The 14840-nt window shown below is 51.9% G+C and overlaps 5 protein-coding genes across 5 annotated transcripts; 2 read left to right on the top strand and 3 right to left on the bottom strand.

The window, feature by feature from the left end:
• Nucleotides 1-2780: 2780 nt before the first annotated feature.
• On the top strand, nt 2781-3673 carry LAESUDRAFT_666274 (uncharacterized protein; the record flags this gene model as incomplete). The annotated part of the gene is made up of 2 exons (XM_040905246.1): nt 2781-3334; nt 3394-3673. Coding segments are annotated over 2 exons (834 nt in total), but the record flags the coding sequence as incomplete, so codon positions are not given.
• A 492-nt stretch (nt 3674-4165) lies between these two features.
• LAESUDRAFT_625829 (uncharacterized protein) lies at nt 4166-4405 on the top strand (the record flags this gene model as incomplete). Its single annotated transcript, XM_040903334.1, has 1 exon — nt 4166-4405. A coding segment is annotated over one exon (240 nt), but the record flags the coding sequence as incomplete, so codon positions are not given.
• Nucleotides 4406-6024: 1619 nt separating this feature from the next.
• Nucleotides 6025-10466, bottom strand: LAESUDRAFT_666247 (glycosyltransferase family 35 protein; the record flags this gene model as incomplete). The annotated part of the gene is made up of 29 exons (XM_040905243.1): nt 6025-6105; nt 6160-6242; nt 6295-6353; nt 6405-6555; nt 6612-6659; nt 6715-6937; nt 6992-7008; nt 7061-7151; nt 7202-7234; nt 7295-7312; nt 7365-7511; nt 7574-7657; nt 7723-7748; nt 7804-7826; nt 7879-7943; nt 8001-8025; nt 8078-8126; nt 8182-8241; nt 8429-8457; nt 8512-8549; nt 8602-8613; nt 8672-8797; nt 8887-8909; nt 8968-9078; nt 9129-9212; nt 9265-9853; nt 9906-10030; nt 10238-10330; nt 10391-10466. 29 exons carry the CDS (start codon nt 10464-10466, stop codon nt 6025-6027), a joined length of 2589 nt encoding a protein of 862 aa, XP_040758136.1.
• An 830-nt stretch (nt 10467-11296) lies between these two features.
• On the bottom strand, nt 11297-13614 carry LAESUDRAFT_556763 (uncharacterized protein). Its single transcript, XM_040902935.1, has 6 exons — nt 13452-13614; nt 12863-13382; nt 12532-12801; nt 12130-12468; nt 11806-12069; nt 11297-11745 (listed from the first exon to the last, which is right to left on the bottom strand). Exons 2-6 carry the CDS (start codon nt 13362-13364, stop codon nt 11414-11416), a joined length of 1707 nt encoding a protein of 568 aa, XP_040758135.1. The 5' UTR covers nt 13365-13382; nt 13452-13614; the 3' UTR covers nt 11297-11413.
• A 43-nt stretch (nt 13615-13657) lies between these two features.
• Nucleotides 13658-14834, bottom strand: LAESUDRAFT_688203 (uncharacterized protein). The gene is made up of 2 exons (XM_040905981.1): nt 14416-14834; nt 13658-14361 (listed from the first exon to the last, which is right to left on the bottom strand). The coding sequence occupies exons 1-2, from the start codon at nt 14654-14656 to the stop codon at nt 13790-13792; spliced, it is 813 nt and encodes a 270-aa protein (XP_040758134.1). The 5' UTR covers nt 14657-14834; the 3' UTR covers nt 13658-13789.
• Nucleotides 14835-14840: the final 6 nt, after the last annotated feature.

The following is a 14840-nucleotide window of genomic DNA, read 5'->3' as shown; positions in this document are numbered from 1 at the left end:
GGCATGAGGCCTGACTCGGAGGATAATATTGGAGGTTTCGAATTTGGATGATGTGCAGTTTGGGTCACGGGAAAGGGGCGGTGAGTGACGTCGTGGATAATCATAGACGTTATGTAGGTAGGGTTCAATGTGCGATGCTGCGACAATTGATGGGTGCGGACGGCCAAGTAAGTCTGGGCCTCGAGCTTTTCCTTCTCGGATGTCTTTTTATGCAGGATGACCAAGGAGCTCGATAATACACATTGTACAGGAGAACGCTGTGATGTATAGCTGTAGGGCAAAAATTATATCAGCGATACATCTGGGCTGCCTTAGAAGGTCCAATATCAGGCTGGCTAAGTAGCATATCACCATCCGTCCGATACCATAGGCAATAAAGAGGAGAGTGACATACTGGTAGCAGACACCATCCGTCATCCGCCGGTGGAGAATGCCTTCTTAGATTGCATCGCTGATGGCGGAAGCCTTTTACGCGCCAGTCACCGTGCAAAGTCGATCTTCCGTGATTGTCCAGGCCTCAGCGTCATTGACAATCCTCCGCACAGAAAATCGTTAGGCGTCTGACGCGCAGCAGGCAAGCGACCACGGAAACCGCAGACCTCCGGGAGGCTCACCGATGCCGACCGAGCCGCGATCCTGGGGTTGCGCGGAACATCGCTCACATAACTGCACATGGCGCAGCAGTGCTTCCTATTCCGCATAGTCAGTCAGCGCATCAGATTTTAGGCATGAGGCAAAGTCTTTCGGCATAGGAACATAAACCGCTATTGATGGTGGATCTGACAAGTTACAACGGGATGGAGATGGAGCTCGACAGTGCACTTCCACGGGCGAGAAATGATGTCGCTCATACTGATGTCAGACAATTGAACGTTTCTCGCTATCTGCGCATAATGTTGAACGAATCTTCAGCTCAGATTTCGTGATAGCATGTCTGGCTAGGTAAAAGGAATCGACAAGAATCGAACAAGTCAGGGGGGTTCCCACCAAATAGTCGTAGTCCCGTAAGAGCAGCTTTCAGCAACCAACTCTACCATCTGGTGACATTTGGCCAACTCCTCTCCGGAAGCAGTAGAGCAAGCCTCATGATTATCCTGACGCGTGAGTGTCATACGTGTGCCATACTGAGGATGAGATGTGGCACACAGTATTGTGATGTTTGCAAGGTAGAGCATTCGGCAAGTGTGACGACCAGGTTTATGAGTGTCTTCAAAGAACGAAGAGGCATCCTCCGAACTGGATCCGTTGAGGATCGATCGGAGGTGCCGTGAACCTGATCACGTCGCATATCACGCTCTCGAGTACGTGCTGGCCAAAACCGCTGAGCATGCGGAGCTCCTTGCCACAACCGCACCAATGCGTCGGACATTTATAAGTCTTCGCAGGGTACGCGACCTGGTGAGATGTTCATTGAGGGCACGAAAGATATCATACTGACGATGGCAGATGAAATACCCGTATCAGTAGCACGACCAGTTCCACAAGCGAGCGGTCGCAGGTGCAGGTTTACTGTGACCGTCGACGCTGGTGTCGCAGAGACAAGAAAGTATAGTAATGATGCCTCTGTGTCGAGAGGCCGTAATAGTGTTGATTTGCGAGAGAGTCATACCAGATAGGCACGCCCCAAATTCGAGATGCTGAGTGCAGGGCAATTAGCAATGAAGTTCTTGCTGTAGTCAAAACACTAAGGTAGCCGAACGTATAGCGCCTTGAGTGGATGGGCGTTCGTTGGCGGAGAGGTTATATGCGTTCTCGGAAATGCGCCTGCAGTTGACGTAATACCTCTCAGCGCGACAGCGCCCATTATGCTCGTGAAGTTCGGTGTTATCCGCGATTATCTACACCGCAGCAATCGCTCGTGTACAAAGATAGTTCTGAATTGACGGAGGCAGCTGGAGACGACAACCGCCGGATGATGCCACGAACAGACCGATAAACGGAGCCGAATTCGTACGTGAAGACCCTGAAATAACATCTAGGTATCTTGGCAACTAAAGCTGGAGTTGATCCCGATGATTTGGAGCGGGTGCAGTTCAGGAATCAGAACAGGTTGTGGCCCAGACTAATATAGAGCTGGTTATTTGCGATAGCCACATATGGAAATCCGCCAATATTAGCCGAGAAATTGAGCGCAACAGTCGCCACAGCGTTCGTGTCGCGTCCATCGACGGTCTCGAGCCTTTGAATAGGCTGCAGACCTCATTATCCACTTCCTGGTTCTTTTATTCTCCACGTATACGCCAGATTCGCTATGCCTTCATTTCTCTCAAAGGTCTTTGTACGCAGAAAGGAGGAGAAGGACACACACCGTCCGCAGAAACGTTCCTCGGTCGCCTCGCTGCTGGAGGGCAAGTTCGAAGCCGTTTCACCATCGATTTCGCCATCTGCATCTAACTTCGCAGAGCCTGCGTCCCAATCAAGAGGGAGGGAGAAGGAGCGGGATGCAGGATTCTCCCTTTTCAGAACGAGGTCTCGTCCCCTTTCGCCTGCTGCTGTACCCAAGCCACCTCCATCTGATGCTCCCCATCTGACACTCAACCTTCCTATACCGAAGGAGGAGAAGAGCCGTGCACTGGGAGTGGTGTTCGAGGCGGATCCTGATGACCGCAATGCGGTCGTTACAGACAGTGTCATCGGGCAGAAGCGACTTAACCCACATGAGACGCTTCTGCTTGTCAAGGCCTGCTCTGCTGCTATTGTGGATGGTGGCGGTATGTCTGCCGTTAATATAACACTTCATCGCTTACAGGTCTCTCATAGGTCTCGAGACACTCGGAGTCATGCACCCACATTGGTACTCCGCCTCTCCCGACATACAGCGCAAGCTCATATCGCTCTTCATTCTTTCTTTGGCTCCCAAGAACACCGTCACCACGCTCTCTCCGAACCCTAACTCTCCCTTGACTATTTTCATTACTGAGCTGGAGTATACGCGCTCGCCGCATGACATTGCCGCTGTATTGCGGTGGGCGCTCCGGCATCTACGACTGGGCGGCGACTCCTTTGGGGTTGGATCCGATCCGTGGCAGTGGTACGCCAACTTTGCCGACGCAGAACGAGCAGCGTCCTACCCACCCAATGCATTCTCCCAATGTCTCGCCCCGCAGCTGCCTCCTGCCCACATGCAATTGCTCGTCGCCACTTTGGAAATCCTGTCCTCTCTCGCGGCGCACTCGGAACGAAATGGCACCTCCGGCAGCAAGCTGTCGAAGTTTCTAGGCCTGTGGCTGCTCACGGCGCGTAGGACTGAAGACGATGACGACTGGTCATCATTCTACGCACGATGGGAACGTGCGGGGAGGATTCTGGAGCACCTATTTCTGGCGCAGATCAGGTCCGCACTCATATCTATCTCGTGACTTGTTTGTGCTAAGACAAACGATTGTGCTTTAGGGACGACATGGTGCACAAGAAGATGCCTCTGCGGCTCGCTGAACTCGTAGCAAGCTATCCGTTCCCCAGCGATGGCTCGACTGAGGAAGGACTGCTACCGAGGCCACGTCTGTCCACCCGACGACATGATGCATTGTACGTCCGCGTGGAGGTGCAACTGCCAGACATCAAGAGTTCCCCACCGAAACAACATCCCTTTCGCGTCATCACTGATGCTACCAAGGCAGAATCTCGGCCAGATCATGGCGAGTATGATAGCATCTGGGACGCTATAAAACAGGCAATAGTGACTCCCGTCCAATCCGTGAGCACTGTAGAGGTCGACTCCGCCTGGTCCCGTGTGTTCACTGAGGAGACGATCCGCTTGTTGTCGTTAGTCCCTGGCAAGGACGCAAATGATGCAAGCCCTGCCACCAATCACCCTGATTCTCGTAGTAAACGCTCACTCTCACCGCGATCTCTACGTCATGGCAAGGATGCCACCAATGGGACCATTGCGACGGTATCTTCGGACAATCTCGAGACACCGAAAGACTGGTCAGACTTCTCAGCAAGTGGATTTGGCGAAAGCGCATTGGGAAAGGACTTTGCTGCGACCCTGCTTGACAGCGACATCGAGGTGACGAAACCGCCTCTTGACCCGCGAAAATCTAACAAGCGCAAGGCATCATCCACATCGCGTTCAGGCGTTTCCTCATCAAATGATACGGCTGTGAATAGAACAGCTGCTGAAAGTACGGCGAACCTCAAACAGAAATGCACCTTGGTCAGCCTTATTCAATTAGATGAGGCATTCGTCGACTTTTGGAGCGACGCGCTCCTCGATCCTATCGCCTCCGACTGGCCTATCTTCGTTGTCTGCCAGTTGAAGCCTCTCAAAGATGTCGAAGCAGGCGGTCGGCCGATCAGTTGGCTGGTCCTCGAACAAGTTTTTACCCGCCCCGCCTCCTCTCCCAAGCTGCCATCCCCCGTAGCTGCTGCGTCCAATCGCACATCGTCACCGAAGCCGTCTGAGCGCTCAATCATATCATCCTCCAAGAAGAGCTCGACGTTCTCACCCGGCAAAAAGCGCTTCACGTTCTTCTCCAATCAGACGATCGGCGAGGGAAACAACGCGTCACGGAAAAAGGCAGCGAGAGTACCGACGATTGGTGAGATGGGTGAGGTGTTGACAGAGGTGCCAGAGTCCAAGTCACCGGAGGTGCCGGCGAAGGTTAGCGGCGCTAATTCTGTGAAGGGACTTGGATTGCCGGATGCAGAAATGAGTCCCAGACCTGCACCCGCTGGACGGATTCCCAGTTCCGATGCCGCGAGAACCAAGACAACTGAGTTGCCTCCTGTGCCGATAACGAACGTTAAGCAGGAGCCGATGGCTGCAGAACCAGTTAGTACTACCACAATCAAGATTGATGAAGAACATGGAGACACGCAGCCGACCATGGCTGTTCCGCAAGATATTGTCCCACCGAGCAAGAATACGGCAAGCTCTGCCGCATCCGGAACAATACCTTCTGCATCTAAATCTGTCGTACTCACTGGAGGTACCCCAGGACCAGATATAGCAGTGAGCACAAGTGAACCTGTTGCAGTAGCGAAGGCCTCTGCAGAGCGTGCGAATGTGACGGGAGCCCCTGTACTCAGCATTTCCATGGAAAGCCGCATTCCGGAAACCTCTGGACCAATGCAAACCACGGGAGTGGAAACGCAGCCCGTGGAGACGTCGGCATCGCAACTGGGGGACAAGGACAAACCCCTCCCAGACTCACCGTCATCGGGTACCACAGTGTCTGCCGTGAGGAGCGATGGGCGTACCGAGGCGCCTGTTACCACAGAATCCGCTGGTGACGGAGGCTTGATCGCCCTTGCAGATGATCCGAGTGGCGCAGGCACCGGATCGTCAGAGACAGCCGATTTGAACGATGTTTCGGAGGGTGGGAGAGGGTCAATGTCCGCGCCGAGCGCGTATTCGTCCTCTGCATCGGAGCTTCCAAGCTCGGCCACTCAGCAGGGACCGTCAGCCGCCGGTGATGCTGTGTCTTCAGCGTTAGGTGCGCGGGCCTCTGCACCAGAGCAAGGTACGGTCGAATCGTTAGCCATTGATGACCTGGGCTGACTTTGCCGTCGAACGTCAAGTAGATGCTGAGCGTCCGAATGAGAGCGACATCGAAGGTAACGCGTGAACGCGTATCGGATACATGAAGCATACCCTTAGACTCTTAGGTTGAGAGTCTACTTCGGCGCTGGACACATCTCATCCTCCGCAAGCGAAATTGCGGATGAACGGGCTGTCAGTAACTGTAGTCCAGCCATTGCTGTCGGCCAACTGTATGAATGAGAAGAGCCCGATTGCATTGCCTTCATTCACTCAGCCAGATGATACCCCTCGAACTGGCTTAATTTTGTTTTGCTGTCATTATCGTGTCTACTATGCAATCGTGCCTTGCTGTCCTGTCTCATTAGTTTCTTTATGGTCATCGCGTTCATCCAGCTCCCTTTTCGTCCTCGGTTTACCCGCGTTCATATTTTTCCTACATTATACATGCTAAGAACATTTACGACGATGCTGTTATTTGTGTCATCCATGCCACCTAAATACCATGATTGTTGCAATCGAACGACGGTCGCTATCGCTCACTCCGGCTTCGTGCTCTCGATGTTCCAGTATTCCTGAGCATAGTCCTGAATAGCACGATCCGAACTGAACTTGCCCATCTAGAAAGCGAGCTCAGCTAGCCGTCGTACAAAAGAATATATTGCATCACTGACCTTGGCTGTCGTCCTAATGCTCTTCTTGATCCACTCAGTCCGATCCTGGTATGCCTGATCAACCAACTTCAGTGCCTGGATGTCTATGACAAATGGGTCAGCATCAAGGTTAAAGAGCTGCAAAGTATATCTTACAAGAGTCGAAGTCCTCAGTCAACAAGTAATAATCGTTTTGACGAATAGTGTTGAGAAGCCTGATATCAACTCTCAGCTTTGGACGTCTACCGCATCGACGGAACACGCACGGCTCATAGACGCCGCCGTCACCGAACAATCCATCCGAAACCTCTTTCAGCACTCGGGCCAGAGGAGGGCATTTCTGCTCAATCGGAACTGGATGATACATGTGCTGATAGCGAAGATCCTCAACCGCTGGCGTCAAATGACCGAAGAAGACTAAGAAATATGTGAGCAACTCGCCAAAACAGTATCATCCGGGTTTCAATACTTACAGACATTGTTTTCGCCAACTTCCTCAGCAATCTCGATGTTTGCACCATCTGCCATCCATGATATTCCAGACAGGCTCACGGATAATATAACAGCAGTACTCACCGACGGTTCCGAGAAGCAGCCCGCCGTTCAGGCAGAACTTCATGTTCGACGTACCGGAGGCCTCAGTTCCGGCCGTGGATATATGCTGACTGATGTCTGAAGAAGGAATCAAAATCTCGGCGAGCGAGACCGAGTAGTCCGGCAGGAAGTAAAGCTGGAGGTAGTCTTTGGTATCGGGGTCAGCGTTAATAACACGGGCAACGTTGACGATCAGTCGGATAGTCTAAGAATTATGGACGATTAGCAAACTAAACAAGATGACAAATGGCTTTCATACAAGCTTGGCAATATAGTCTGAATCGACGAAGATCAGCATGGAACCCCTCCTATAGGAATTTGTGCTCACATCCTGGCGCAGCCTTGCCGGCAAAAAAGACCACCTTGGGATTGGCCTTTTTACGCTCAACAGGAGTCATTTCCTTGAGGGTGAGGTATCTCTGCAGACGATCCGTCAGGCAACTACCACTACGTAGACAAGGCCACGTACATGGATGACACCCATGATATTCAAGGTTTGACGCTGTACGTAGCCAATTCAGCCGAGTCTTCAGATATCCTTACGAAACCGCTTGTGACCGACCTTGTATTCGTGTATACGCTAAGGCAATCTGTCAACACTGATCTGATTCCCAATAGGCATGAAGGACTACCTTGATCTGCACGTCAAACATGGCATTCGTGTTGATTTTCAATCCCAGTGTCGTCTCCACATAGTGTGCGAGACGCTCCTTGTTACTCTGCTTGATCGCTGCCCATTTACGCTGAAATCCGGGGTCGTCGACAAATTTGAGCAGGCCCTAAATGCACCATCGTTGAACGTGAATGGAACAACTGAGCGTTGCGTGTGGCTGGTTCGTACCTCGAGTTTGTACAGATCCTTGAGGAAGGCAGCCTTCGATAGCTTGAGGGTCTCGCTGATGAGGTTGCTGAGCGCAGGGTTGCACTGATGATTATAAAACGGAGAGATAAGTTCATTGTCCACGACAAGGCTCTTGATAAGGTACAAACCTGGTCGAGCCAGCGACGCGGAGTAACTGCCCAGCCAGTCAATCTAATTGAAGAACATACACCGGATACATAGATACGTACTGCCGTTGGTGACGTTGGAAAATCTGCACATGATATCAGTGACCTGAGATTCTCCCAGAAATAATCAAGACCCACTTGCTAACACCATAGAAATCGACGAAGTCCTTCATGATGGTCAACCTGAGTAGCTCACTGTGGAGCTACAATGACAGCAGCATGAGACTCTGAAAGGCACAAAATGAAGAGGAGGGTCATACCTCAGCTACACCGTTGACTTTCCTGCTTCCTACAACGAACAGTCATGGTCCGATTCCGTTCACAAGACTTCGACCACATACCAATGCAAGCCAAGTTCGCCATGCGTATGTACTGCGGAAATCCCTCTGTAACGATGTTTCATCACCTAAGGAAGCAACATCAATAGATCATGACGCTCACCCTCAATGAGAGACATCCTCGCCAGCTTCTCCCTGTCGTGAGGGAACTTCTTCTCTACAGCTGCAAACGAACGTGATGAACGTCAATATGCTTGTGAAAAGCTGCTATCAACAAACCTTGCAAGAAGATTCTATAAAACGCGCAGGAATAGTTCACGTCAATATTCGGTACCAACCAATGTCATACTCACAAGTTCTGTCGGTCGTCAGGAACGATCAGTTTGGCGCGATGAACTAATGATATGAACTCACGATATCAAAGATGATCTGCATGTGCCTACGGGAAAAGACTGTCAATCAGCCCATATCACCAGCAATCTGAATGTAATACCTGGGCAGCAAGGATTGCATCAACGGCACCGGCCATTTCTACAAGAATCTTTTCAACAAAGACATTCCACCGACCACCGACTATGCCTACCTCAAGCGCTTCCTGTTATGATAACCCTATCAGGCACCAAATATGAATGATTTGCAGAATGAAGGCTGACCGGAAGGACCGTATGGTTCGTGAAGAAGAACGTGTTTGTAATGATGTTCCACGCCACGTCCCATGGAACTTCTTCCTCATCCACGAGTATGCGCATCAACTCAGGGATCGCGAGCGTCGGGTGAGTCTAACAAAATCAGCATTCAAAAGGATGTCACCCAAATCACACCATGAAAGAAGGCAAGAGATCGACGCAAGGCGGAATGAAAGACATACGTCATTCAGCTGGATAGCCACGTCTAAACAGAGGAGACTTCAGCATTATATGGCAATGAATCGACGACGACGACCGCGCACAGTCAGGAAGTTCAGTGAGCGGCTTGCCCATGTTCTTGAAACGCCGCATGATATCGGCAAGACTGGCAGCAGTCCAGAAGTACTGCTGCTTGAGTCGCAGCTCCTTACCGACTGCAAGATTTTAAGTAGGGACACCAAAGGAAATGTATATAAACGCATACAGGACGTGTGATCATTCGGATACAGAACGGACGTGATGGCCTCAGCGCTGTTAGATGATTCCACAGCGCGCTCATAGTCACCGGCTACGAGCAACAGCGTCAGAAATAGTGCGGCAAATGGACAGGGCGAACGCACCATTGAAGCTGTTCAGGTCAAAGCCACGCTTCGGCTTACTCTCCCACAAACGGAGATTGTTCGTACTCTTCGTATCATAGCCCGGTATCATGGTATCGTACGCAATCGCCAAAACCTCCTGCCCTCCACTCCAGACCGCCCTTCCGTTATCAAGACGATCGGCATGGCCATAGAACCGCACATCGTATGCAACATCCAGGCGGGGCAGCTCCCACGGGTTGGAGTGCTCGAGCCACGGATCAGGCGCCTCGAGCTGGGCGCCCTCGGGGGAGATGAGCTGCTGGAAGATGCCGTACTTGTAGCGCAAGCCATAGCCCCACACGGGCAGCTCTTGTGATGCGCTTGAGTCGAGATAGCACGCGGCGAGCCGGCCAAGGCCGCCGTTCCCGAGCGCAGCGTCGCGCTCCTGCTCGAGGATGTCCTCGAGATTATAGCCAAGCGCGTGCACGCCTTCTTTGTACTCCATTTTCATCCCGAGATTCAGCAGCGCGTTGTCGAGCGTGCGTCCCATCAAGAATTCGAGCGAGAGGTAGTATGCGCGCTTCGGCTCCTTTCGCGTGTAGTGCATTTGCGTGTCATTCCAGTTCAGCTAAAAAGCGTGTTCAATCAGCGGCAAGCAAATACATGGACCGGATACATACGATGAGGTTATCGCGCACGGAGAGCGCAGCAGCCTGGTAGGCCCCTAAGTTGTCGAGGTTGTATGCTTGCCTCGCAAGAGATGTCTGTACATGGTTCACCACCGACCTGACGATGGATGGTACATCTGTGCAGTTAACATTAGATGACGTTCGTCGCGCAGATGGCCGGATATAATGGTTGCATCGAGATATACGCGCATATATGCGCGTTTCGAGTCAAGACCTTGTCTGCTCGCTATGTCCGACGCTGACGCGCGCTATTGAATGGTGTATTGTGCGTGCTTCCTGCTTCCACCAAGAAGCCCGGTGTCCACCCTCTGAGATGCACTCACCGGTATCTAGGCCACGCATCGCAGCCTTCCACACCTTCTCATCTCCCCTCGGCCAAACCTCCTTGCCCGTAGCGTCCGTTTCCGGCAGGTACCCTGTTCATGAAGTTCGTGATCTGTTCAGCATCTCTGGTGCAGAAGGCGGGCTGCACTAACCAGTCAATGACCGAACATGTCTGCGGGGGCGCTTGGGGGGCTGGCCGATGGTCTTTGGATCGATGGTAGAGGTCATGATGGCCGTAAGGAGTGGAGGCACGGGCGGGGGCAGTACGTGCGCAGTGTATCTTATATAGGATTTGGATAGACCTGGCCCCTGTGTGCGGAGGACAAGCCGAAGTGCCTGCGAAGCAGTGACGCGAATGCTCTATCTAGACTGATCTGATTGCGTTCACCGCTGGTGCTCCATCGCCAAAAACCTCATGACGCACGAAGAACAGTCTTCGAAGAGGTATGAAGGGTCTCGTGGTGAGTGCTGCCTACCATATGTACTCGATGGAAGCAATTCTGATAATCGCGAAGACAGAGGTCATAAAGACCCGATGACTGAATGAGTTGTATTCAAGTAGCTAGGATCCGGGGAAGAAGTGGAAGACCCGCGTCGAAGGCGGGAATGAACGACGCCAAGTGATGCATGCAGTGGAGACCAACAATGCGGCATCCTCGTCTGAAGCATAATGCGCTGGCTACGATGGGTACGGCAAGTTTATCTACGCTGGTGAACGTAAGCTTACGATGGCCACTGATGGATTCAGCCATCCGCTTTGCAAAAGGATAGCGATCGATGCCGAAATGGCGATAACACTCGGCACAGATCCGGACAGTCTGGGCGCACTGGGCGTCTAATCCGGGGGAAAAAAACTACAACATAATCAGCAGTGATCACTATCACTAGGATATACCACAAGCGAGAACGGGGCGTCGCTTGAAGAGGACATGCGACCTGCATGCCTACACACTCACCGATGTACGCGTGGTCGCAGACAGTCAGCTTTATGAAATGTTTGCTGCAAGGTGGCACTAGATTAGGTTACAATAAGTTAGCATCTGCTGCCGTTTCGAACAATGACACGGATTCGACCATCGGAATCATTGCTGTCACGCGTGAGCATCTCGCGGACGACACCAACGCTCTCACATACCGACAAACGGATACTCTCATTTCGCTCCGCGACGCCGCGCCTAATAATCTTTCAGATCGGGCCGGTTGGATTTGCTCATCGCACGCTTCGCAAAGGCTCGCATCTGCGTCGTTTCCAAGTTACGTCGCTTCTGCATGGCTTTGGTTACCTTCTCTTCAGCCAACGCGAGACGTTTCTCCGACCCTATTGGCGGCCCAGTTCTGGGACCCTTGCGGGACATCCTCATCCTTGGGCGAGCATATTCCAAGGCAAAACGGAGGCCGGGTCTGATTTCCTTCCCATCAAACTCGTTTTTCGCCGCTGTAGCGTTGGCGATAGTATCGAATTCAATGAACGCAGACCTTATGGAAGGGTCAACGTATGGCTTTGGGTCTGAGAAGGGAGGGAAGCTTCAATGCGAACGCCGTCAATGTGAACGAGACATGCACATACGGAATTGCACATCCACGATATTATCAGCGAACCGCCCAAACAGAGCTTTGACATCCATCGCATCTCCTGTGACAGCAGGTGTGTATAACTTGTGATAAGGATCATAAAGGGAATGCACGACGGGAGTGGCATAATCCAAGATGAGGTCCACTACGTTCCATAGTTTCAATGGACTTTGCTGGTGGGCATTCATAATACGTTCCGTCTGCAGTTTTGTCGCAAACTCGACGTGGGCGTATGTACGCGGCCGATCGGCGAATATAGCTGTTTAACGGAATGTGCGTTGGCGACATAACGATTGTGAGACAGTGCAGAGAGACATACCGAATCTGACGGCTTTGACTTTCGCATCGAATGGTGCAAACAGCTCACGTATATCCTGCTCTGTTACACCTCGACGCGCAGGCAGATTGCTGACCCGAAGAACCTCGCTCGGCAGCATGGGCTCCCTGATTCCCTGGCCTTCGCGATCGTCGTCCTCTGGTCGACTCACTCTCAATCGCTTTACACCGTCGCTTGAATTGCGTGCATATTGAACAAAGAGTCGTCGTCCTTCAAGTTCAAAACCCTTTGTCATCTGTCTTTCCGTGACTGCCTGCGCATCTGCGGGATGCCGGAAGGCAATATGCGCAACCCCTCTCGACCATCCTTGATCGTCATATTCTGCGGCAGACATAATCATTCGAGTCTTCTCCTCGTTTCCACATGAAGAAAATCCACGCTCACCCATGCGCACACGTTCGATTTCGCCGAACGATTCGAATACATTGCCGATATCCTCTTCATTCGAATTGAATGGCACGTTGGCGACATATATTGTTCGGTTGGGCTCCGGCTGCTTATCCGTGATAGTAGCTCGGGAGAATTCAAAGTTCAGCGAGCGGCCGCGGATAGAGAACGGGGCTTCTTGGTGCTCTGCCATCGCCATCGTCGCATGCTGTCTTGAAGGAAAGTCAACGTGAGCAAAGCCGTAATTTTGCCCAGTGCTTGTGGTCCCTGATATTCGCGAATGTGAGACGAAGGTGTGAGCACGAACGGCCAACGAAACGTTGCTCACTCATTCGCACTTTGACATCGCCGTATGCTTCAAATAGGTTTGAAATCTCTTGTTCTTTTACAAATGGAGGAAGCAATCCGACGAACAGCGTAGATGTCGGCGGCTTTTGCGATGGATCCGAAGAAAGTCGAGGTGATTCTGGAAGTTCTTCCATCGAGCTAGATGTGTCTGTGCCCATCACCCCAAACGAAGCATCATCGTCCTCCTCGAACGCTTTAGACACATCAGATGAGGGTACAGTGCTTCGGTCTTGAGAGGAGACGGCGTCAGCGTTCTTGCTTGATGGTTCGCCATCCTGGTCTGGCACTTCTCGCGTGCTGTGCGCACAACGTCCGTTGAACGATAAAGACGCACGCGTTGCGAGGAGCGCAGTAGTATTCTGGTAGCAGTGTAACAATGTTACGGGTCGACTTGGTCGCTGAGTGACTGAGCCAGTGTGGAGATATAGCTGCGATTTGATCGCAATAGCGGCGCGTGTGCGTGCACGGATTGTGGTTAACATAGATAAGTTCAACCAGTGCTGCTAACGTAGTTAGAAGCTCTTACAAAGAGTATCTTGCACAATATGGACGGCACGCGTACCTCGTACCTCGATCAAAGTCACTTGTGAGGGATAAATTTTAAGAAGATCTAGCAGGGCACCTTCTCGGGGCGCACGAAGAACGTTTCGGGTAAGGAGATGATAACGAGAAGGTATTTCGGCCACAGGTCCTGATTCAGAGCGGAAGGGGCAGAGAACAGTACTCGAAAACTATAAGTCAAAGCCAAGCCACCAGGAAATTGTTTGCACGTGATGCCGTCTCGACAATGGCCAATAGATCAGCGTTTACCGGTCTATTAGGAATGCGATTTCGAGGTATGCTACTACTACAGGGATACATAAGTTCCAGGATACGTCCTTCCATCAAAGGTATACATGCATGGATATTAGATTGAGTTCATATAGCCTGGATGAGCGGGCAGCCAAGATTTCAATCCTCTCACCAAGCGTTTAGCAGCAACGTCGAGCGTGTCCTCACGAGCTCTCACGACTTCTACAATCGCTTTCCTCGACCGCTTGATCGTGAGCACCAGTCCCACTTTCCTCGGCGAAAATGAGATTGACAGAAATGTAAATGGGATGGGCTGCACGTCGGATCTTCCTTTGCTCATGCTTGAGCCGGATGACTGCGTGGAGATGACGCCTTCTCGGGCACCGTATATCCTCACGAGGTCCTCAAGCCTGCTGCGTGGCTGCATAAGATCGAAGAGGTCTTTGAAGCTGTCTTCATGTTCGAGATGCAGCTCACTTTCGTCCGTTAAGACGTCCTCTCGCACTTTGAGTGCGATGAAGAGATCTAGGACGCGTGTCTCCCGCTGCATGGATAGAACAGGCGATATCGCCTGTTCGCTCTGTTCCGAACCGGCGACTGACGAAGGAAAGGGATCTGATGTGTAAGGTGCGCGGACGTGCTTGCTATATTCAGGCAGATAGGTCGAACGCAGGACGTGCATGCAAGCTGAATATCGCTATCAGCCCTGAGGTCCAACCAGTACCTTGAACCGCTACTTACCAACATACAGCGCATGATTGACGCGCCTGAGAGAAACATGAAGCCATTGCAGGATCCTCCTTTGGCCCTCAGGCTGGCCTTGAGGAAACAACTCGTAGATGATTCGTAACAGCATGTGAGAAGGCAGGGTGATCAATGTGACACGCGAGCCTCTGGCAGGGAATGGCGGTAAGGACCCCGCCGGGCCTGCCTCAACATACGAGGGCGGAGGATCGTTTTCTATATCGTCGAGGACAACCATGGCTGTAAGCGGATTGGACGTCAAGAGCTTCGGAAACGATAGAACGAACAAGGATCAGCGCAGGGGTTCGGTCGTGACTGTCCAACTCTGTAAGCTCGCCGCAGCGATGTGCAGGGGCTCGTTCTCACTGCTGCTGCCAAGACCACAGAAAGCCTCGTCATACGGAGGTATGAATAGCGCGTTG

This window comes from Laetiporus sulphureus (assembly GCF_001632365.1).
Source record: "Laetiporus sulphureus 93-53 unplaced genomic scaffold LAESUscaffold_83, whole genome shotgun sequence".
Lineage (NCBI taxonomy): Eukaryota > Fungi > Basidiomycota > Agaricomycetes > Polyporales > Laetiporaceae > Laetiporus > Laetiporus sulphureus.
Note: the sequence above shows the minus strand (reverse complement) of the source record. Positions and strands in the feature narration are given on the sequence as shown.

What these genes read in the sequence shown, in the direction of transcription:
- LAESUDRAFT_556763 (XM_040902935.1), bottom strand. Translation starts at nt 13,364, where the DNA reads ATGTTAACCACAATCCGTGCACGCACACGCGCCGCTATTGCGATCAAA. An exon ending in CGATGTCAAAGTGCGAATGA is followed by an intron (nt 12,802 to 12,862) that starts GTGAGCAACGTT and finishes CGCGAATATCAG; the next exon opens with GGACCACAAGCACTGGGCAA. An exon ending in AGTCAAAGCCGTCAGATTCG is followed by an intron (nt 12,070 to 12,129) that starts GTATGTCTCTCT and finishes TCCGTTAAACAG; the next exon opens with CTATATTCGCCGATCGGCCG.
- LAESUDRAFT_688203 (XM_040905981.1), bottom strand. Translation starts at nt 14,656, where the DNA reads ATGGTTGTCCTCGACGATATAGAAAACGATCCTCCGCCCTCGTATGTT. An exon ending in CAATCATGCGCTGTATGTTG is followed by an intron (nt 14,362 to 14,415) that starts GTAAGTAGCGGT and finishes AGCGATATTCAG; the next exon opens with CTTGCATGCACGTCCTGCGT.